This window comes from Protopterus annectens, chromosome 10.part0 (genome assembly GCF_019279795.1).
Source record: "Protopterus annectens isolate FY-2018-M chromosome 10.part0, PAN1.0, whole genome shotgun sequence".
Lineage (NCBI taxonomy): Eukaryota > Metazoa > Chordata > Ceratodontiformes > Protopteridae > Protopterus > Protopterus annectens.
In genome coordinates, this window is record NC_056744.1 from 1687718024 (window position 1) to 1687741774 (window position 23751).

Sequence of the window (23751 nt, forward strand, 5' to 3'; positions counted from 1 at the left end):
TCACTGACCCTGGGAATTACAGTCCCATCAGCCTGACAAGTCTCATATGCAAAGTCATGGAGCATACTGTAACTAACCTGATTAACTAAGGCATTAAAAAATCTCATCCGGCTAGAGTTGCAACAGTTTGGTTTTGCCAAGGGTAGATCCTTTCTAATGAATCTGGTTAACGTCTCTGAAAGAGTAACACAAGCTACTGACATCAGCCATGATGTATACACAATGAACCTCGACCTGGTCAAGGCCTTTGGCACTACACTAGGATAGATAGTATGCTCAATGCATTATAAAAAGACCCCCATATAGTAAAGATGAACAGCAAACTGGTTGAAGGACAGAACCCATACAGTGCAGGCAGCAGGTGCTTCATAAAAGAGCATGGAGGTAACCAATTTTATTCTGTGTTGAGACTTGTTTTGTTTAGCATTTACTTTTCTGATTTCCAGACTATCAACCAAGACCTCTGGCTAACCAGGTTTGTAGATGACTGCAAACTGAGAGTCATTGTCAAGTGACCGTGTGATACTCAACGCCATGTGAAAAGAATGCTGATGTGCTAGTAATGGGCTTAAATGAAATCCTGACAAGTGTAGCATTATTCTGTTTGGTAAATATTCCCTCCTTCCAGTATATGACATCAGTACCCCACTTTAAAATGAGAATGTAGTTAGAGATCTTGGTACTTTGGTTAACAATTCCTTCCCCTTTGATTATCATGTAACAACAGAAGTCAGGAAGCATTTCTACTTACCACAGCTGATCAACAAGGAGACACCTTCCAGTCCAAACAGGTCACTGTCTCATGTAACAACAGAAGTCAGGAAGCATTTCTACTTACCACAGCTGATCAACAAGGAGACGCCTTCCAGTCCAAACAGGTCACTGTCTCATGTAACAACAGAAGTCAGGAACATTTCTACTTACCACAGCTGATCAACAAGGAGACACCTTCCAGTCCGAACAGGTCACTGTCCCATTATACTCAGCACTGATTATACCAATTATTGAACACAATGTCCTCTCTGGAATGAACCCTACTAGACTTATCTAACAACTAACAAGACATCAGAGGCCCCTAACTAGGGAGATCACCTGTTAAAAAACCTAAGCTACCTGAAAAAAATGGAAGGAGTGTCCCTTTATTCAGTATCTTACAGACTTCTGAGGGGAGACTTATGCCTTGCCATTCAAGCCATTAGGAACTTGGTGGTCCTTGATCTTTTGAATCTCCATGAATGGAATAGTCCACAAGGGATCTAAATCTACACCAAGTAAATAAAACAATGTAGAAAGAGAGATTCATTACACAACACCTTTCCCATCTCTGGAACTGACTTCCACTGCAAATTAAGCAGTGTAATACATTATCTGCCTTAAACCAGGAACTGGAAGTTTGGGCAGGTGTTCACAACTTCAACCCTGGTCCGACTGGCCTGGCACTCCTTGACAGAGGTGGTTCAGGTTGAGGATGGGTACTGGCAGGTGTAAATGGTCACATGAGCCAACTACCTTGTATTTCCTATTACCTGATGATCCTTTGCAGCAAACCCCTGATAAAAAGGGTCCTGCAATAAGTAAAGAAATTATATTTGTCTACAACTGCTGTGCTACACTATTTTCAGCCAACAGTCAGAAACTGTGAATATAAGAGAGACAGCTTCAATTACACATCAGAGTTTTTAATGGGGAGATGGTATTATATTAAATAAATAGTCCTCCAGTCAAAAGTCATCAAATGTATAATTAATTTTAATGAGATCAATGAGGTATGCAAGTAAGGAAGCTGTCACCTTAACCTGACATCCAGAGATCTGACAGTTAGTACAAGTTGAGGTATTTAATTGTTTGTTCTGAATGAGTTTGTTTTGACATGATAGGAAATGGATTCTGTTGTTTTTCAAGCACTTCAGTTCTCAGTATGTTTATTTCAGCATGTTGGGAGATGACAAGGTTTGCCTTGATGTACAGCCGTTGACCAATTTTGGACAAATGAACAGAACAAATTAAGAAAAAAACAACAAATAAAAGTAATTAAAAATAAGCACATTACTGTATATGATTTAAACTGCTGGTACTTTATCTGAAATGTTTCTTATGTCAGCTACAAACCTAAGGTTTCAGTTCCCAAAATGAAAGACATGCAAGTACAACAGCAAAAATCAAAAGTGGACTTACTGATAGAACTCCATTCGTTTTGTGATTTCCATGTTCTGAGGTGTCACCCAGCACTGATTCCTCAGTGGTTGTCAGATTGTCTGTGTCATTTCTCTCTTCCAGAATGTCTACTTCTTTTTTGAATTCCAAGTTAATATCAGACACTGCTGAGTGGATTTCTGTGACACCAGTTTTAATGCATTCAAATTTTTCTTCTATCTCTTTCAGAATTTCGGACGCTTTACTGTTAAGTTGTTGAATGAGTTTTTGTTCCTTGTCATGAAGGAACTGGTGCAGTTTTGCAAACTCTTCTGCAATGTATTTTTCTAAATTGACAGCATGTTCCTGTGAAACAAGTAATACAGATAAGAACAAGTCAACTTGCTACACATTATCATACCACAATACCAGTTATGTCCATATATTTACCTTGCATGACAGAAAGAACAAACTTAAGCTTCCCGGAAACAGAGACAGAGGAGCTGACTGCAAAACTGTTGACCTGGTTAAGGGGAGGGTTTGACTTAATGGTTAAGGTCTTTACCGCACAGATACAAGGTAAAGGGTTTAATTCTGACCTCTGTATTTTGTAGGCTTATAAAACTAGGCTTATTTAACTATGAACCCAGGAACTCTGAACCTAATTAACCCCATCAGTGTGGCTGGAAGGGAGAAATGTGAAGCCACCATAACACTCTCTGGAGAAATGAGAGTGGAGACTCAAGTTCATAGATGACCCTTAGTCTATATTGATAATTAGTGTAATGTAAGAGCTGAGTGCTCAGAGGAAGGTGAAGATGGATCTGAATAAAGGATAAGGTAAGCCCCACACTGTCTGTCTCTATACAAACCTGACTTCTTCTATTGACTCCTGGTGGTCTCTGATGATTAAACTAGTTTTCAGGAATTATGGTGAGCGAAGAGGCCAAATTCTTAGAAGGAAGAAGTTTTCTGCTGCAAGGTAAAATGTGGGCTTAGTCCCCTAGGCAGTCCTGTATCTGTTCACTATACACAAGTTAGGAGGAACCATGGTGGCTAGGCCACATCCAGGGTCATGACAGTAGAGGAAAGTGACAGCAATTCGGTTAAGCCATCATACACAATGGCCACATTCCAAAAGACCTGTATAGGTCTGTTTATAGCGAGAGGCCTTACGCTGAAATAAGTTACTTAGACTGAGAGCAGATCTTTCGGAATCTGGTCACCAGTGGTAGGCCTGTTTATAGACAGGACTTGCACCAAAAGTAAGCCACTCACTCTGAGAACAGGTATTTTGGAATCAGGCCAGACCTGTACCAGGCTAAGTCAATTGGAGAGCAAGTCTTTATGAATCAAATCCAATAGATTAAGTAGGGCTGACAAATAGAAAGCTTAATTCTACAATGTGAAAATCCGTGAATGCAAACACTGCAGCAGTTGTGAAGTGATTTAGTCCCAGCATCCAATAAGAAACTGCAGTTGTGTAAAATCTAACCACACACAGTGGATAAACATCTCTTCACTGTTACAATATTCTTTACATAAGGGATCTCCTGCCAAGGAAAGCCCAACATCTGGGCAGTATACCATAGTCTTTAGTTCTTATACACATTGTATATTACATGTATGCTCCCCACACAACGAGTAGGGCATAAAGGTGACATATGAACACGCACTCAGAACTGAAAATGCCCCAGAAGAAGATGATGATAAGCCCCTTGGCTAGAAGGGCAAGACAAGGACAAGGCTGAAGGGGGGAGAAGGGAGGGAATGAATACTGCAACAGTGAAGGACATTTACTATCATGGTAAGATTTTACACAATTGCCTACGTCCTTCCATCTCACTACTGAAATATTCTTTACCCAAGGGAGAGTACAGGAGTGTAAGAGGAAGGTACAGAAGAGCCCTTTACAAATCCATGCAGGGTAGCCCTGGCAAAGCCTGCTTGGCCCATGAAATAACATCCAATTTGTAATGTTCAGTGAAAGTTTGAACAGAGGACCAAGTAGCAACCTCAAGGATGGAACTGGCATCCAGACTCTTAAAATCAATCACCAGAGGAGGCACACTCCCTAGTAGATTGTAACTTTACTGACGAGAAAATATATTTTCAATGAAAAGAATAACAAAAAATGACCCTAGAAATCTAGGAGGAGGAGATTTGTTCAGAAATAGCCAAACCCATTGTCCTGAGATGAAAGGAAACAAAATGCTGCTCAGATTTGTGAATAACTTTAGTTTTACCCTAAAAATTATCTGAGCTGTCTATGCAAATCCATGGTGTGAAGAACCTTCTCAACGGCAGGAAGGAAGATGAATAGACCGATTACTGGATGATTCATTGACTGCCTGGGCATAAAAGAAGGATTCGTACTAAGAAAAACGTATCTGTGGAAAACTAAGAAAGGAGGAATAGCCATGAGACCCTAAAGCTCATACACTCTCTTGGCTGAGGTGAGAGCTTAAAGAAGAACAGTTTCCAAGTACAGTGTGGTACGGAAGTTGAAGAAGAAGAAGACTCAAAAGGAGCCTAACTCAAATTTTCAAGTACATAACTGTGTCCCCAGAAGGAGGAATAGGCTTTTTGGGAGGCCTGGTATGAAGGGCCGCCATTAAGAAATTGCTTCACCTCAAACCTAGAGGTCAGAGCAGGAGTCAAAGGCAGAAATGCAGAAATTGCTGACAGGTGAGCTTTGACTGAAGAATATGCCAACCCAGCATGGAGCAGATCACCCAAATAAGAGAGAACCAGAGCAGCCTCCACAGACAGGGGATCCCGATGGCGAGAAAGGCACTAGACAGAAAATCTCTTCCACTACTAGGAAATCATACATGTCCAAATGGGTGTCCTGGCCTCCTACAGAACCCAAAGCATGTCCTCAGAAAAAGTGCTTAAAAGGGATCAAAAGCCTATCACCTACAGTATCATTTGAAGAGTGGACAAGTGAGGATGGATGGGTGACTCCTTGTCTTGTGTGAGAAGATCCACCCGGTGAGGTAACTTGTCATGATTCCCCATGGACCAGTGAGAAAGATGAGGGAACCAGTGCTGTCTGGGCCAAAAGGGAGTCACCAGCAAGATTTTGGGAGAGTCCTGCTGGATCTTGTGCAAGATTCATGGTGCCAGAGGAAGGGAAGGAATGCAGCAAAAAACTTCCAAAAAAAAAACAGGGTTTCCACTTTCCAAGTCAGAAGACTTTTGGGAATTTGGAACAAAAAACAGGAAGTTGTCTGATCAGAGGGAAGGCAAAATATCTTCCAGAGGAATATCTTGGCTCTCCCAGTGGAAATGTTCCCTCATGGTATGCAAGGTTTCCCCAAAATAGTAGTCCTCAGGAGGAGAGGCTGAAGGGATAGATTCTTCAGCATCAGAATCCTCATAGGGAGGAAGTGAGTATTCCTGATCAGAAGAGGATTCAGAAGAAATGGAAACTTGATCTGAAGATTCATAGTCTGTCTCTTGCCTAGGCCTTTTATCAGGAGGAGGATGGGAACCCCTGATCAAAGTAATTAGGTCTTTGGCCGTTTTGAGCATCTGTTTTTTGGGCATGGAGGCCTGTCCATGAGGCTGTTGTCTTTAAAGGTGCTTTAGTCTTTGCCTTTGAAGCTGAAGTTGTTTTAATGTATAACTGAGTAGGTCTGAAAACACCCTCAGAAGCAGATGCCTGCTCAGCGGCTCCGAACCCATCTGTGGGGATAGTCTCAGAGGGTCCAACACCTTGAGTATCCATTGGCCCAGTCGATTCCACGTGGGAGTCAGTAGCAGCCTTCGGCTCTAAGGTAGCGGGCATCAGGGGCTGAGAATGCACCTCACTGAGAACCGGCAACTGGCTTAGAAGAAGCCTCGTCATCGGTTTTGGACCTTGGTTTCCTGTCCTTTTCTTTTTCTCTGCATCACTTATGAATTCCGGTAGTCGGATGGCAATCCGATAGCATTGTATAATTAAATCTTCTGCCAAAATAGTGAAATGCAAAATCGTACCGATGCTTAATAGTGCACTGGTTAAATCCAGCACAAAACCGACAACTAGAAATGCCGTGGTCAGAACCTAGGCAAGGAATACGGTAAGAATGAAAGTCCTTATGAGGTATTTTCTTCCCATAAGAAATACAATTAACTTTTTCTGACATCGGTCTGGAGCAAGAAAAAAAAATTTCCTCAATGGGGTACTTAGCTTTTAAAGACGACTTCGGATCTGAAATTCGAACACGAAAATCTCAGGAGTCAGCTGACCAGCACTTGCAAACTGCTGCTGCTTCGGGCACCGCGTGGCAAGAAAGACTGCAGAAAATGGCGTTGGATGCATCCTTTATACCCCTGATGCTCTGACGTCAGGGAGGAGGCCACAGCAACAGACACCGGACCAGGACTTTGAAATTTAGGCTGACTGAGGCAGCCTGCCAGCAGGATAACCCAACTGTAATGACTGCAACAGTGAAACACAAACAACATCAGGAAGTTGTCTGATCAGAGTGGAGGCAAAATATCTTCCAAAGGAATATTCCATGAATGGACAATTCCAAGGGACACATATCTGTGAAAGATCCATTTGTGAGCTTGTGTGCTGGACCTGATCAAGGAGTCTGCCACTGAGAGAATGCAAACCATCTGAAGAGTCACTTGATACTGGATAGTTAGATCCCAGACCTGAAGAGCTAGTCAGCAAAGAAGATAGGACTTTCTGCTCCCTTACTTGTTGACATGCCACATCACTGTTGTGCTGTCTGTGAAATTTTTGAGAGGCCAAGGATGAAAGAATGAATGAAAAGCCAGAAGAGGCAGATGCAGAGCCCTCATCTCCATTATACTACAGCAGTCTAACCTCAGATGAGGAGGTCAGAGACCCTGAAACTCGAGGATGCCACAGACGGAGCCCACCCCCTGACTGAGGCATCTGTAAACAGCTTCTGAGGTGGAAATGGAACTTGAAAAGAAGCCCTGGTTTGGGTGTAAGTTGATGAATCCACCACTGAATCTTGAGCTTGAGATCAGGAAGGAAAGATGACAGGAAACTCATGGGGTAGCAATGTTAAAGCCACAGTGACCAGAGGTAACACTAAAGCTTCCACATATGCAGCCTGGTGAGGGGGAGCATGGGAATGGTGGAAGCTATGAACCTGAGAACCCTGAGAAATTCCCTGGCCATCACAGCCACCAGAGGAACAAGGGATTCAAAAAAGGCATTTAGAGGCAGAGCTTTAGGAGCATGGGGACTATCCAATCACAGCCAAGGAAAATATGATCCTGAGAAGGTGTCAGGACTGATTCCTGAAAGTTTATGGTGAACCTCACACTCTGCAACAGTGAAGTACTAAACCTGAGATCCTGAAGCAGAGTACTGGGGGTAGGAGATTCTATAAGCAAATCATCTAGATAGAGAAAGATTTGAATTCCTCAAGCCTTCAGAAAGCAATGATAGGAACAAGGCATTTGGAGAATACCCTTGGGGCATTAGAAAGTCCAATGGGCAAAGCAGAGAACTGAAAATGCAAGGAAGAGAGAGAAACAAAACTCTCCTAAAGAGAGGATGGACGAGGATGTGAAGGTTTGCATCCTTGAGATCAAAAGAGACGAGAAAGACCTGGGATAAAAGAGGAAATAATGTTTGCAGATATAACATTTGAAAGGAAGGAATTGTGAGAAAGGTTTTCATACAGAATCGGTTTCCAAGTACCCTCTTTCATGCGACCAGAAAAATCCTGGAGTAAAATCCCTTCCCTACTTGGGCAACAGACATAGCTTGAATGGTGCCCTGAGCCAAAAGAGAGTGAAGAACCTCTGGGAAACGAGAGATCTATTCTGGAGTAGGTTGAGGAATGCCTGAAAAGGGTGGAAGGGACTCCCAAACCATGTAATATTGTGTCTATATAAGTAGCTCAAACAGTCAATGTCAGGCATAAATAGACACACATAGTCAATCTACCTCTTTACAGAAATGTTTCAACATCAAAACACATAATTGCGAACCATCATAGTTGGCCAACACCGCCTCCTTAAATTACGTCTAACTTTATGTATTCAATGAGGAGCCAGGAAGGCGGTGTTTACCAACTATGATGGTTCGCTATTATGTGTTTTGATGTTTAAACATTGCAGTGAAGAGGTAGATCGACATATATGTGCTGATCTGTTTGCGCTTGACATTTTGACTGTTCAAGATACTAATATAGACCTGAAATATTCCTAACAGATAATGGACAGAATCCAAGAGTCTGAAATAAGCTGAGGCCAGTTTGGAAGAGACAGGGGCAGATGAAGGGACAAAGGAACCTCGGTGAGGGCAGGAGAAACCAAACTGTCAAATACAATCCAGCTTATCCTGGAAAGGAGATTTCTGGGAGGCAGAAGTCTGAGTACATTTAGCAGGAGGCACATGACTATATCCCTTCTTAACTTTAGTAACAGTGAGATATTGTCTATGAACAAAAAGCAGACTGGAAATAGGTACAAAAAAATGTTTCATCTCCTGCAAGGCTTCACTCTAGTCTTGGACAGACCTGAAAAGTTCAGCTTCAGAATAACCAAAAAGATTTTTATTTTACAGAACAGTATCCAAACTTTGGCCTTAATATCATCAGACAAGGTCTGAAGAGGAAGCTGGGAATAACATCTAATAACTGAACCAAAGGCAGCAGCCTTGGAAGAGGAATCAGCTGCATCAGAGCTACATCTGTGAACTGGCTTTGTCCATGTACCAACCCTGATTAAGTTATAAAATGAAATCATATCTGAATAACATCTTAACATTTAATACTCAACTACGTTCTATACCAGTCTGATGATTCTTGCCCAGCCTTTCCATAGCCCTACTACCCTTATCAGACAGCAACAGCTTGGTAGAGGGCAACACTGAACAGTTAATCAGAAGAGACTGACACTACAGAAGGGTCAGCAGAAGGGGAAGGGCATTTATAAATAAATGATGTGTTCCTCAGGCACTGTATAGACTCTATCTGGCTTCACAGGTGTAGGAGGCAGAGAATCAGGGGCTCCAGATGCTGCCAAGAAAGTATCCAGAAGAGCAGCCAAAACAGGATGAACAGCAGATGGCTTGGGAGACCCCATCCGTATGAGCTCATAATATCGTTTCTGAATCGCAGAGACTTGAGAACAATCCCACTTAAAATAATCCATCATGTGGGCAATGGGCAACTCCTCCAGTGGGAATCTGGACTTATGGAATCCTCATAATCTGAACCATAATTCAAAGGGGAAGGGATTGAGAAGAGTATGCCAAGACCCCCCCCCCCCGAGTCGAAATCCAGATCTGAGGAATCCAGTTCCCTGGTCCTCTTGAGTGGAGTGGTACATCAAGGAGGGTCAGGGCCAGAGCCCCACTGAGGAGGCTTCAAGGCCATCAAAGCATTAAATAAACCCTGACTGAAATCCTGCCATTCACACTGGGTACCCTTAAAAGGGGAAATGTGCTTTGTTTTTTGCTTCTTTTTCTGTGGAACGTCCACACAAAACACCCTTACAGGTTCAGATCCCTGGTGAGACAGGATAATGGTGAGAGGAATAGCCTCCCTAACTTAGATCTGAGAAATCCCCCTTAGTCCTTCGGACAGAAATCAGTCAATGTTTCCCCTTAATGTCGGGTACAAATGTATACCTTCCTTGAAATTGTTCCCAACACCAAGTTTCTTGGCATCAGTATTGATGAAGAACTAAAATTTGACACCCACATCTGCTCTGCAATCAAGAAAACCCACCAAAATGTACAGGCACAACCGCTTCTTAAGCCCCTCTACCCGTCAAACTCTTGCATCCACCATCCTACTCCCCTTTTTTATGTATGGTGCTCCTCTTTTTACCAATCTCCGTCTTAGCCTTCGGTCCAAACTTGAATCCTTCTACCACAAGATCTCCAAATTTGCAACCAATTCAAAAAAATCATCCCACCACTGCCACTCTTCCTCACCCACCTTCCTACTCCCCTTTTTTATGTATGGTGCTCCTCTTTTTACCAATCTCCATCTTAGCCTTCGGTCCAAACTTGAATCCTTCGACCACAAGATCTCCAAATTTGCAACCAATTCAAAAATTCATCCCACCACTGCCACTCCTCCTCACCTGCAACTGGTTTGAATTACCCAACTACCTCAGTTACCTCCAACTCATCATTGCCCACAAACTCATCTTTAAACCTGCCACCTGCCCAGCTCTCGCTACTTCCTTAAAACCTTACATTCCCAACCGCTCACTCAGATCCAAAAAACAAAATCTCCTTTAAGTCCACAAACATGCATGACCGCCTGGCCATCTACTGCTGTCCCACTCCTTAGCTAAACAGTGCAACTCTCTCCCCGCACACCTACGCAACCTACCTAACCATACAGATTTCAAATCTCAACTACTCTCTCATCTTTCTTCCAAATGGGAATGCCCTTGCCATGCTCAAACTTAACCTCCCCCATTCCACCTTGCACTGACTCATCCAACTACCTCTATTACGTCATCCCACCCACAACAACCCATCCTCTACCAAAAACAATTTTTTTCTCTAATATTTATTGTACTAAATCTCAAATTCCATCTCAAATATACTATTACCCTCCCCATGCATAATATTTTCCTAACCTACTAATAGCTAGTAGCTATATATTTTGAAATGTTAAACCTACAATTGAGTTTATAAACACAAATATTCATTTTATGTAAATGTTGAAATTTCTGTATTGAATTATGTCTTCTAATTTTTATAACATTGTGACAAGGTGATTGGGAAGGTGGCCTAATGGTTAAGGTGTTTGCCTTAGAAGCATAAGATGCAGGGTTTGAGTCTCACAAGGGATAATTGGCTAGGCTTAAAATGGCTAGCAAAAAGACACCAACAACCTTCACGTGACTTAAACGGGGCATGTAAATGAGTGATATGCAAATTAGGATTACAACTTCAAAAGTACAATAGACACCTTCAGAAAATTAGTTTTTTTTTTACAGAAATCTTTAGGTGTCGGTAGGTCTGTGCGAGAGCCTTGACACATTATGCTGAGCTTGTATGGGCTCATCCTCTGTGTTTTCCAAACTGGAACACATAAGTTTCAGCTATGAACTGTATGTCCACATCAATTCAACAATTACGGGATGGTCTATCTTAAAAGCTTTTGTATTCTTAGGCAATGTATCCACGTTTAGTGTTTAAAATGTCAAACACCTAAATGTAACAATTGGCTAAATATTTGGTACCAGATCCAATGTGTCAACATGAGATGAGATGCTAGACAGTCCTACATGCTCTGCCATGGACAGCCTGCCGCTTTTGTTCCAAGCCTTCAACATACTTCAACATTGAGGCCCTCTTACATTTGAAGCACCTCCACGTTTAAGTAATTACTGAAATTTGTTTTAAATGTTAAGAAAGCACACTGCCTATAGCAAGGTTTTGTATCGATTATGTCTTCAGACTCCGTGGCAACTGTGATAGCATCTCCATATTTGTTAGGGATCACATCACGTCTAGATATATTTCAGGGACCCATAAACACAGCTATCATGTTATCGCCTGTTACAGGACTCCCTCTGTGACTCATAATATTCACGCAAGGTTCGTAAATGTAAATCAATGAACTACCTATAAACAAAAACTTAATTTTTTGGGAGACTAACTACCCATGAATCTATACCTCAAATGTAGGATACATCCAAAAGTTCTTTGTTTCATAAACAAAAGTTCCCTGGAACAGATTATGCATACAGGCCTAATATTCTTTAGTCCTTACAAATATAGCTTTTTTCATGCACTATTCCACCGGTATCCCCTTCCCTGGTAAAGTGCATTCATTCACTAATCACATTAATGACTAAAACCTCTAAATTTCACAATACTTCAGAATTCAGTGATTAAAAATGTACAAATCTTACCAAATTCTATGATAAAGTTTGAAGATTCACATATTCTTGCTTAATGTCATACTCCTGCACAGCAGAGAGCTACACAAAATAGTTCAATGCCCACTTAGATAAATGTATACAACTGACATTATGCATCAGATCTAAATATAATAGAAGGTTTAAAACGAAACCACCCCAGTGGTCCAACAGAGCAAACTTTGCAACATAAGAAAAATAAACCTTAAAATATAAATCAGATCGAAGGACCCTCAAATCAAGTATGACATTAGAAAATGAATAAAACTTTAAAAATAATAGGACTATTAGGGCAGTCCATGAACTTGAGGACAACAACAAATACTTCTTTAGTTATGTGTTATGAAAGAAAGAAATAATACCAAAGACTGTTCAGAACTTATTCAAGATGGCACCACTAACTCTGACTCAGTAGACATTGCAAATATACCAGCTAACAAACTGAGTCCCAACTTCACTGTGGAAATGATGAGTCAAACCTCCTTATCCCTGAATACCTAAACCCCCTCCCTCCCCACCATCAACACGACCAAGGTTCACGTACTAAAGGTACTCTCAAAGACTAATACACTTCCTGCATGGTACTTGATAATATACATTGCTGTTTAATAAACAGTACCATGCAAGTACTTGTGGAGCAACTCAAAGTATTTAACCCATGTTTAGCTGCTGACATTCAGTGCACAGTAGTGATGTCACTTCACAATGGTGGCCACATCACTGACCCTGGGAATTACAGTCCCATCAGTCTGACAAGTCTCATATGCAAAGTCATGGAGCATACTGTAACTAACCTGATTAACTAAGGCATTAAAAAATCTCATCCGGCTAGAGTTGCAACAGTTTGGTTTTGCCAAGGGTAGATCCTTTCTAATGAATCTGGTTAACGTCTTTGAAAGAGTAACACAAGCTACTGACATCAGCCATGATGTATACACAATGAACCTCGACCTGGTCAAGGCCTTTGGCACTACACTAGGATAGATAGTATGCTCAATGCATTATAAAAAGACCCCCATATAGTAAAGATGAACAGCAAACTGGTTGAAGGACAGAACCCATACAGTGCAGGCAGCAGGTGCTTCATAAAAGAGCATGGAGGTAACCAATTTTATTCTGTGTTGAGACTTGTTTTGTTTAGCATTTACTTTTCTGATTTCCAGACTATCAATCAAGACCTCTGGCTAACCAGGTTTGTAGATGACTGCAAACTGAGAGTCATTGTCAAGTGACCGTGTGATACTCAACGCCATGTGAAAAGAATGCTGATGTGCTAGTAATGGGCTTAAATGAAATCCTGACAAGTGTAGCATTATTCTGTTTGGTAAATATTCCCTCCTTCCAGTATATGACATCAGTACCCCACTTTAAAATGAGAATGTAGTTAGAGATCTTGGTACTTTGGTTAACAATTCCTTCCCCTTTGATTATCATGTAACAACAGAAGTCAGGAAGCATTTCTACTTACCACAGCTGATCAACAAGGAGACACCTTCCAGTCCAAACAGGTCACTGTCTCATGTAACAACAGAAGTCAGGAAGCATTTCTACTTACCACAGCTGATCAACAAGGAGACACCTTCCAGTCCGAACAGGTCACTGTCTCATGTAACAACAGAAGTCAGGAAGCATTTCTAATTACCAGAGCTGATCAACAAGGAGACACCTTCCAGTCCAAACAGGTCACTGTCTCATGTAACAACAGAAGTCAGGAAGCATTTCTACTTAGCACAGCTGATCAACAAGGAGACACCTTCCAGTCCAAACAGGTCACTGTCTCATGTAACAACAGAAGTCAGGAAGCATTTCTACTTACCACAGCTGATCAACAAGGAGACACCTTCCAGTCCGAACAGGTCACTGTCTCATGTAACAACAGAAGTCAGGAAGCATTTCTACTTACCACAGCTGATCAACAAGGAGACACCTTCCAGTCCAAACAGGTCACTGTCTCATGTAACAACAGAAGTCAGGAAGCATTTCTACTTACCACAGCTGATCAACAAGGAGACACCTTCCAGTCCAAACAGGTCACTGTCTCATGTAACAACAGAAGTCAGGAAGCATTTCTACTTACCACAGCTGATCAACAAGGAGACACCTTCCAGTCCAAACAGGTCACTGTCTCATGTAACAACAGAAGTCAGGAACATTTCTACTTACCACAGCTGATCAACAAGGAGACACCTTCCAGTCCGAACAGGTCACTGTCCCATTATACTCAGCACTGATTATACCAATTATTGAACACAATGTCCTCTCTGGAATGAACCCTACTAGACTTATCTAACAACTAACAAGACATCAGAGGCCCCTAACTAGGGAGATCACCTGTTAAAAAACCTAAGCAACCTGAAAAAAATGGAAGGAGTGTCCCTTTATTCAGTATCTTACAGACTTCTGAGGGGAGACTTATGCCTTGCCATTCAAGCCATTAGGAACTTGGTGGTCCTTGATCTTTTGAATCTCCATGAATGGAATAGTCTACAAGGGATCTAAATCTACACCAAGTAAATAAAACAACGTAGAAAGAGAGATTCATTACACAACACCTTTCCCATCTCTGGAACTGACTTCCACTGCAAATTAAGCAGTGTAATACATTATCTGCCTTAAACCAGGAACTGGAAGTTTGGGCAGGTGTTCACAACTTCAACCCTGGTCCGACTGGCCTGGCACTCCTTGACAGAGGTGGTTCAGGTTGAGGATGGGTACTGGCAGGTGTAAATGGTCACGAGCCAACTACCTTGTATTTCCTATTACCTGATGATCCTTTGCAGCAAACCCTTGATAAAAAGGGTCCTGCAATAAGTAAAGAAATTGTATTTGTCTACAACTGCTGTGCTACACTATTTTCAGCCAACAGTCAGAAACTGTGAATATAAGAGAGACAGCTTCAATTACACATCAGAGTTTTTAATGGGGAGATGGCATTATATTAAATAAATAGTCCTCCAGTCAAAAGTCATCAAATGTATAATTAATTTTAATGAGATCAATGAGGTATGCAAGTAAGGAAGCTGTCACCTTAACCTGACATCCAGAGATCTGACAGTTAGTACAAGTTGAGGTATTTAATTGTTTGTTCTGAATGAGTTTGTTTTGACATGATAGGAAATGGATTCTGTTGTTTTTCAAGCTCTTCAGTTCTCAGTATGTTTATTTCAGCATGTTGGGAGATGACAAGGTTTGCCTTGACGTAAAGCCATTGACCAATTTCGGGCAAATGAACAGAACAAATTAAAAATAAAAACGACAAATAAAAGTAATTAAAAAATAAGCACATTACTGTATATGATTTAAACTGCTGGTACTTTATCTGAAATGTTTCTTATGTCAGCTGCAAACCTAAGGTTTCAGTTCCCAAAATGAAAGACATGCAAGTACAACAGCAAAAATCAAAAGTGGACTTACTGATAGAACTCCATTCGTTTTGTGATTTCCATGTTCTGAGGTGTCACCCAGCACTGATTCCTCAGTGGTTGTCAGATTGTCTGTGTCATTTCTCTCTTCCAGAATGTCTACTTCTGTTTTGAATCCAAAGTTAATATCAGACACTGCTGAGTGGATTTCTGTGACACCAGTTTTAATGCATTCAAATTTTTCTTCTATCTCTTTCAGAATTTTGGACGCTTTGCTGTTAAGTTGTTGAATGAGTTTTTGTTCCTTGTCATGGAGAAACTGGTGCAGTTTTGCAAACTCTTCTGCAATGTATTTTTCTAAATTGACAGCATGTTCCTGGGAAACAAGTAATACAGATAAGAACAAGTCAACTTGCTACACATTATCATACCACAATACCAGTTATGTCCATATATTTACCTTGCATGACAGAAAGAACAAACTTAAGCTTCCCGGAAACAGAGACAGAGGAGCTGACTGCAAAACTGTTGACATGGTTAAGGGGAGGGTTTGACTTAATGGTTAAGGTCTTTACTGCACAGATACAAGGTAAAGGGTTTAATTCTGACCTCTGTATTTTGTAGGCTTATAAAACTAGGCTTATTTAACTATGAACCCAGGAACTCTGAACCTAATTAACCCCATCAGTGTGGCTGGAAGGGAGAAATGTGAAGCCACCATAACACTCTCTGGAGAAATGAGAGTGGAGACTCAAGTTCATAGATGACCCTTTGTCTATATTGATAATTAGTGTAATGTAAGAGCTGAGTGCTCAGAGGAAGGTGAAGATGGATCTGAATAAAGGATAAGGTAAGCCCCACACTGTCTGTCTCTATACCAACCTGACTTCTTCTATTGACTCCTGGTGGTCTCTGATGATTAAACTAGTTTTCAGGAATTATGGTGAGCGAAGAGGCCAAATTCTTAGACGGAAGAAGTTTTCTGCTGCAAGGTAAAATGTGGGCTTAGTCCCCTAGGCAGTCCTGTATCTGTTCATTATACACAAGTTAGGAGGAACCATGGTGGCTAGGCCCTAGGCAGTCCTGTATCTGGTCATTATACAGAAGCTAGCAGGAACCATGGTGGCTAGGCCCTAGGCAGTCCTGTATCTGGTCATTATACAGAAGCTAGCAGGAACCATGGTGGCTAGACCCTAGGCAATCCTGTATCTGTTCATTATACACAAGTTAGGAGGAACCATGGTGGCTAGGCCACATCCAGGGTCATGACAGTAGAGGAAAGTGACAGCAATTCGGTTAAGCCATCATACACAATGGCCACATTCAAAAAGACCTGTGTAGGTCTGTTTATAGCGAGAGGCCTTACGCTGAAATAAGTTACTTAGACTGAGAGCAGATCTTTCGGAATCTGGTCACCAGTGGTAGGCCTGTTTATAGACAGGACTTGCACCAAAAGTAAGCCACTCACTCTGAGAACAAGTATTTTGCAATCAGGCCAGACCTGTACCAGGCTAAGTCAATTGGAGAGCAAGTCTTTATGAATCAAATCCAATAGATTAAGTAGGGCTGACAAATAGAAAGCTTAATTCTACAATGTGAAAATCCGTGAATGCAAACACTGCAGCAGTTGTGAAGTGATTTAGTCCCAGCATCCAATAAGAAACTGCAGTTGTGTAAAATCTAACCACACACAGTGGATAAACATCTCTTCACTGTTACAATATTCTTTACATAAGGGATCTCCTGCCAAGGAAAGCCCAACATCTGGGCAGTATACCATAGTCTTTAGTTCTTATACACATTGTATATTACATGTATGCTCCCCACACGAGTAGGGCATAAAGGTGACATATGAACACGCACTCAGAACTGAAAATGCCCCAGAAGAAGATGATGATAAGCCCCTTGGCTAGAAGGGCAAGACAAGAACAAGGCTGAAGGGGGGAGAAGGGAGGGAATGAATACTGCAACAGTGAAGGACATTTACTATCATGGTAAGATTTTACACAATTGCCTACGTCCTTCCATATCACTACTGAAATATTCTTTACCCAAGGGAGAGTACAGGAGTGTAAGAGGAAGGTACAGAAGAGCCCTTTACAAATCCATGCAGGGTAGCCCTGACAAAGCCTGCCTGGCCCTTGAAATAACATCCAACTTATAATGTTCAGTGAAAGTTTGAACAGAGGACCAAGTAGCAACCTCAGGGATGGAACTGGCATCCAGACTCTTAAAATCAATCACCAGAGGAGGCACACTCCCTAGTAGATTGTAACTTTACTGACGAGAAAATATATTTTCAATGAAAAGAATAACAAAAAATGACCCTAGAAATCTAGGACTAGGAGATTTGTTCAGAAATAGCCAAACCCATTGTCCTGAGATGAAAGGAAACAAAATGCTGCTCAGATTTGTGAATAACTTTAGTTTTACCCTAAAAATTATCTGAGCTGTCTATGCAAATCCATGGTGTGAAGAACCTTCTCAACGGCAGGAAGGAAGATGAATAGACCGATTACGGGATGATTCATTGACTGCCTGGGCATAAAAGAAGGATTTGTACTAAGAAAAACGTATCTGTGGAAAACTAAGAAAGGAGGAATAGCCATGAGACCCTAAAGCTCATACACTCTCTTGGCTGAGGTGAGAGCTTAAAGAAGAACAGTTTCCAAGTACAGTGTGGTACGGAAGTTGAAGAAGAAGAAGACTCAAAAGGAGCCTAACTCAAATTTTCAAGTACATAACTGTGTCCCCAGAAGGAGGAATAGGCTTTTTGGGAGGCCTGGTATGAAGGGCCGCCATTAAGAAATTGCTTCACCTCAAACCTAGAGGTCAGAGCAGGAGTCAAAGGCAGAAATGCAGAAATTGCTGACAGGTGAGCTTTGACTGAAGAATATGCCAACCCAGCATTGAGCAGATCACCCAAATAAGAGAGAACCAGAGCAGCCTCCACAGACAGGGGATCCTGATGGCGAGAAAGGCACTAGACAGAAAATCTCTTCCACTACTAGGAAATCATACATGTCCAAATGGGTGTCCTGGCCTCCTACAGAACCCAAAGCATGTCCTCAGAAAAAGTGCTTAAAAGGGATCAAAAGCCTATCACCCACAGTATCATTTGAAGAGTGGACAAGTGAGGATGGATGGGTGACTCCATGTCTTGTGTGAGAAGATCTACTCGGTGAGGTAACTTGTCATGATTCCCAATGGCCCAGTGAGAAAGAAGAGGGAACCAGCGCTGTCTGAGCCAAAAGGGAGTCACCAGCAAGATTCTGGAAGAGTCCTGCTGGATCTTGTGCAAGACTCATGGTGCCGGAGGAGGAAGGAATGTAGAAAAAACCTTCCAAAGAAAATAGAGGGTGTCCACTTTCCAAGTCAGAAGACTTTTGGGAATTTGGAACAAAAAACAGGAAGTTGTCTGATCAGAGGGAAGGCAAAATATCTTCCAGAGGAATATCTTGGCAATCCCAGTGGAAATGTTCCCTCATGGTATGCAAGGTTCCCCCAAAATAGTAGTCCTCAGGAGGAGAGGCTGAAGGGATAGATTCTTCAGCATCAGAATCCTCATAGGGAGGAAGTGAGTATTCCTGATCAGAAGAGGATTCAGAAGAAATGGAAACTTGATGTGAAGATTCATAGTCTGTCTCTTGCCTAGGCCTTTTATCAGGAGGAGGATGGGAACCCCTGATCAAAGTAATTAGGTCTTTGGCCGTTTTGAGCATCTGTTTTTTGGGCATGGAGGCCTGTCCATGAGGCTGTTGTCTTTAAAGGTGCTTTAGTCTTTGCCTTTGAAGCTGAAGTTGTTTTAATGTATAACTGAGTAGGTCTGAAAACACCCTCAGAAGCAGATGCCTGCTCAGCGGCTCCGAACCCATCTGTGGGGATAGTCTCAGAGGGTCCAACACCTTGAGTATCCAGTGGCCCAGTCGATTCCACGTGGGAGTCGGTAGCAGCCTGCGGCTCTAAGGTAGCGGGCATCAGGGGCTGAGAATGCACCTCACTGAGAACCGGCAACTGGCTTAGAAGAAGCCTCGTCATCGGTTTTGGACCTTGGTTTCCTGTCCTTTTCTTTTTCTCTGCGTCACTTATGAATTCCGGTAGTCGGATGGCAATCCGATGGCATTGTATAATTAAATCTTCTGCCAAAATAGTGAAATGCAAAATCGTACCGATGCTTAATAGTGCACTGGTTAAATCTAGCACAAAACCGACAACTAGAAATGCCGTGGTCAGAGCATAGGCAAGGAATACAGTAAGAATGAAAGTCCTTATGAGGTATTTTCTTCCCATAAGAAATACAATTAACTTTTTCTGACATCGGTCTGGAGCAAGAAAAAAAAATTTCCTCAATGGGGTACTTAGCTTTTAAAGATGACTTCGGATCTGAAATTCGAACACGAAAATCTCAGGAGTCGGCTGACCAGCACTTGCAAACTGCTGCTGCTTCAGGCACCGCGTGGCAAGAAAGACTGCAGAAAATGGCGTTGGATGCATCTTTTATACCCCTGATGCTCTGACGTCAGGGAGGAGGCCACAGCAACAGACACCGGACCAGGACTTTGAAATTTAGGCTGACTGAGGCAGCCTGCCAGCAGGATAACCCAACTGTAATGACTGCAACAGTGAAACACAAACAACATCAGGAAGTTGTCTGATTAGAGTGGAGGCAAAATATCTTCCAAAGGAATATTCCATGAATGGACAATTCCGAGGGACACATGTCTGTGAAAGATCCATTTGTGAGCTTGTGTGCTGGACCTGATCAAGGAGTCTGCCACTGAGAGAATGCAAACCATCTGAAGAGTCACTTGATACTGGATAGTTAGATCCCAGACCTGAAGAGCTAGTCAGCAAAGAAGATAGGACCTTCTGCTCCCTTACTTGTTGACATGCCACATCACTGTTGTGCTGTCTGTGAAATTTTTGAGAGGCCAAGGATGAAAGAATGAATGAAAAGCCTGAAGAGGCAGATGCAGAGCCCTCATCTCCATTATACTACAGCAGTCTAACCTCAGATGAGGAGGTCAGAGACCCTGAAACTCGAGGATGCCACAGACGGAGCCCACCCCCTGACTGAGGCATCTGTAAACAGCTTCTGAGGTGGAAATGGAACTTGAAAAGAAGCCCTGGTTTGGGTGTAAGTTGATGAATCCACCACTGAATCTTGAGCTTGAGATCAGGAAGGAAAGATGACAGGAAACTCATGGGGTAGCAATGTTAAAGCCACAGTGACCAGAGGTAACACTAAAGCTTCCACATATGCAGCCTGGTGAGGGGGAGCATGGGAATGGTGGAAGCTATGAATCTGAGAACCCTGAGAAATTCACTGGCCATCACAGCCACCAGAGGAACAAGGGATTCAAAAAAGGCATTTACAGGCAGAGCTTTAGGAGCATGGGGACTATCCAATCACAGCCAAGGAAAATATGATCCTGAGAAGGTGTCAGGACTGATTCCTGAAAGTTTATGGTGAACCTCACACTCTGCAACAGTGAAGTACTAAACCTGAGATCCTGAAGCAGAGTACTGGGGGTAGGAGATTCTATAAGCAAATCATCTAGATAGAGAAAGATTTGAATTCCTCAAGCCTTCAGAAAGCAATGACAGGAACAAGGCATTTGGAGAATACCCTTGGGGCATTAGAAAGTCCAATGGGCAAAGCAGAGAACTGAAAATGCAAGGAAGAGAGAGAAACAAAACTCTCCTAAAGAGAGGATGGACGAGGATGTGAAGGTTTGCATCCTTGAGATCAAAAGAGACGAGAAAGACCTGGGATAAAAGAGGAAATAATGTTTGCAGATATAACATTTGAAAGGAAGGAATTGTGAGAAAGGTTTTCATACAGAATCGGTTTCCAAGTACCCTCTTTCATGCGACCAGAAAAATCCTGGAGTAAAATCCCTTCCCTACTTGGGCAACAGACATAGCTTGAATGGTGCCCTGAGCCAAAAGAGAGTGAAGAACCTCTGGGAAACGAGAGATCTATTCTGGAGTAGGTTGAGGAATGCCTGAAAAGGGTGGAAGGGACTCCCAAACCATGTAATATTGTGTCTATATAAGTAGCTCAAACAGTCAATGTCAGGCATAAATAGACACACATAGTCAATCTACCTCTTTACAGAAATGTTTCAACATCAAAACACATAATAGTGAACCATCATAGTTGGCCTACACCGCCTCCTTAAATTACGTCTAACTTTATGTATTCAATGAGGAGCCAGGGAGGCGGTGTTTACCAACTATGATGGTTCGCTATTATGTATTTTGATATTTAAACATTGCAGTAAAGAGGTAGATTGACATATATGTGTTGATCTGTTTGCGCTTGACATTTTGACTGTTCAAGATACTAATATAGACCTGAAATATTCCTAACAGATAATGGACAGAATCCAAGAGTCTGAAATAAGCTGAGGCCAGTTTGGAAGAGACAGGGGCAGATGGAGGGACAAAGGAACCTCGGTGAGGGCAGGAGAAACCAAACTGTCAAATACAATCCAGCTTATCCTGGAAAGGAGATTTCTGGGAGGCAGAAGTCTGAGTACATTTAGCAGGAGGCACATGACTAGATCCCTTCTTAACTTTAGTAACAGTGAGATATTGTCTATGAACAAAAAGCAGACTGGAAATAGGTACAAAAAAATGTTTCATCTCCTGCAAGGCTTCACTCTAGTCTTGGACAGACCTGAAAAGTTCAGCTTCAGAATAACCAAAAAGATTTTTATTTTACAGAACAGTATCCAAACTTTGGCCTTAATATCATCAGACAAGGTCTGAAGAGGAAGCTGGGAATAACATCTAATAACTGAACCAAAGGCAGCAGCCTTGGAAGAGGAATCAGCTGCATCACAGCTACATCTGTGAACTGGCTTTGTCCATGTACCAACCCTGATTAAGTTATAAAATGAAATCATATCTGAATAACATCTTAACATTTAATACTCAACTACGTTCTGTACCAGTCTGATGATTCTTGCCCAGCCTTTCCATAGCCCTACTACCCTTATCAGACAGCAACAGCTTGGTAGAGGGCAACACTGAACAGTTAATCAGAAGAGACTGACACTACAGAAGGGCATTTATAAATAAATGATGTGTTCCTCAGGCACTGTATAGAATCTATCTGGCTTCACAGGTGTAGGAGGCAGAGAATCAGGGGCTCCAGATGCTGCCAAGAAAGTATCCAGAAGAGCAGCCAAAACAGGATGAACAGCAGATGGCTTGGGAGACCCCGTCTGTATGAGCTCATAATATCGTTTCTGAATCGCAGAGACTTGAGAACAATCCCACTTAAAATAATCCATCATGTGGGCAATGGACAACTCCTCCAGTGGGAATCTGGACTTATGGAATCCTCATAATCTGAACCATAATTCAAAGGGGAAGGGATTGAGAAGAGTATGCCAAGACCCCCCCCCCCCGAGTCGAAATCCAGATCTGAGGAATCCAGTTCCCTGGTCCTCTTGAGTGGAGTGGTACATCAAGGAGGGTCAGGGCCAGAGCCCCACTGAGGAGGCTTCAAGGCCATCAAAGCATTAAATAAACCCTGACTGAAATCCTGCCATTCACACTGGGTACCCTTAAAAGGGGAAATGTGCTTTGTTTTTTGCTTCTTTTTCTGTGGAACGTCCACACAAAACACCCTTACAGGTTCAGATCCCTGGTGAGACAGGATAATGGTGAGAGGAATAGCCTCCCTAACTTAGATCTGAGAAATCCCCCTTAGTCCTTCGGACAGAAATCAGTCAATGTTTCCCCTTAATGTCGGGTACAAATGTATACCTTCCTTGAAATTGTTCCCAACACCAAGTTTCTTGGCATCAGTATTGATGAAGAACTAAAATTTGACACCCACATCTGCTCTGCAATCAAGAAAACCCACCAAAATGTACAGGCACAACCGCTTCTTAAGCCCCTCTACCCGTCAAACTCTTGCATCCACCATCCTACTCCCCTTTTTTATGTATGGTGCTCCTCTTTTTACCAATCTCCGTCTTAGCCTTCGGTCCAAACTTGAATCCTTCTACCACAAGATCTCCAAATTTGCAACCAATTCAAAAAAATCATCCCACCACTGCCACTCCTCCTCACCCACCTTCCTACTCCCCTTTTTTATGTATGGTGCTCCTCTTTTTACCAATCTCCATCTTAGCCTTCGGTCCAAACTTGAATCCTTCGACCACAAGATCTCCAAATTTGCAACCAATTCAAAAAATTCATCCCACCACTGCCACTCCTCCTCACCTGCAACTGGTTTGAATTACCCAACTACCTCAGTTACCTCCAACTCATCATTGCCCACAAACTCATCTTTAAACCTGCCACCTGCCCAGCTCTCGCTACTTCCTTAAAACCTTACATTCCCAACCGCTCACTCAGATCC

General features: G+C 42.2%; 1 protein-coding gene across 1 annotated transcript in view; it reads right to left on the reverse strand.

The window, feature by feature from the left end:
* Positions 1-22672, reverse strand: part of LOC122814425 (zinc finger protein 30 homolog) — a 117894-nt gene extending 95222 nt beyond the window's left edge. The window contains 3 exon segments of the mRNA XM_044087006.1: positions 2176-2499; positions 15421-15744; positions 22502-22672. Coding sequence (XP_043942941.1) covers positions 2176-2499; positions 15421-15744; positions 22502-22672 — 819 coding nt within the window.
* Positions 22673-23751: the final 1079 nt, after the last annotated feature.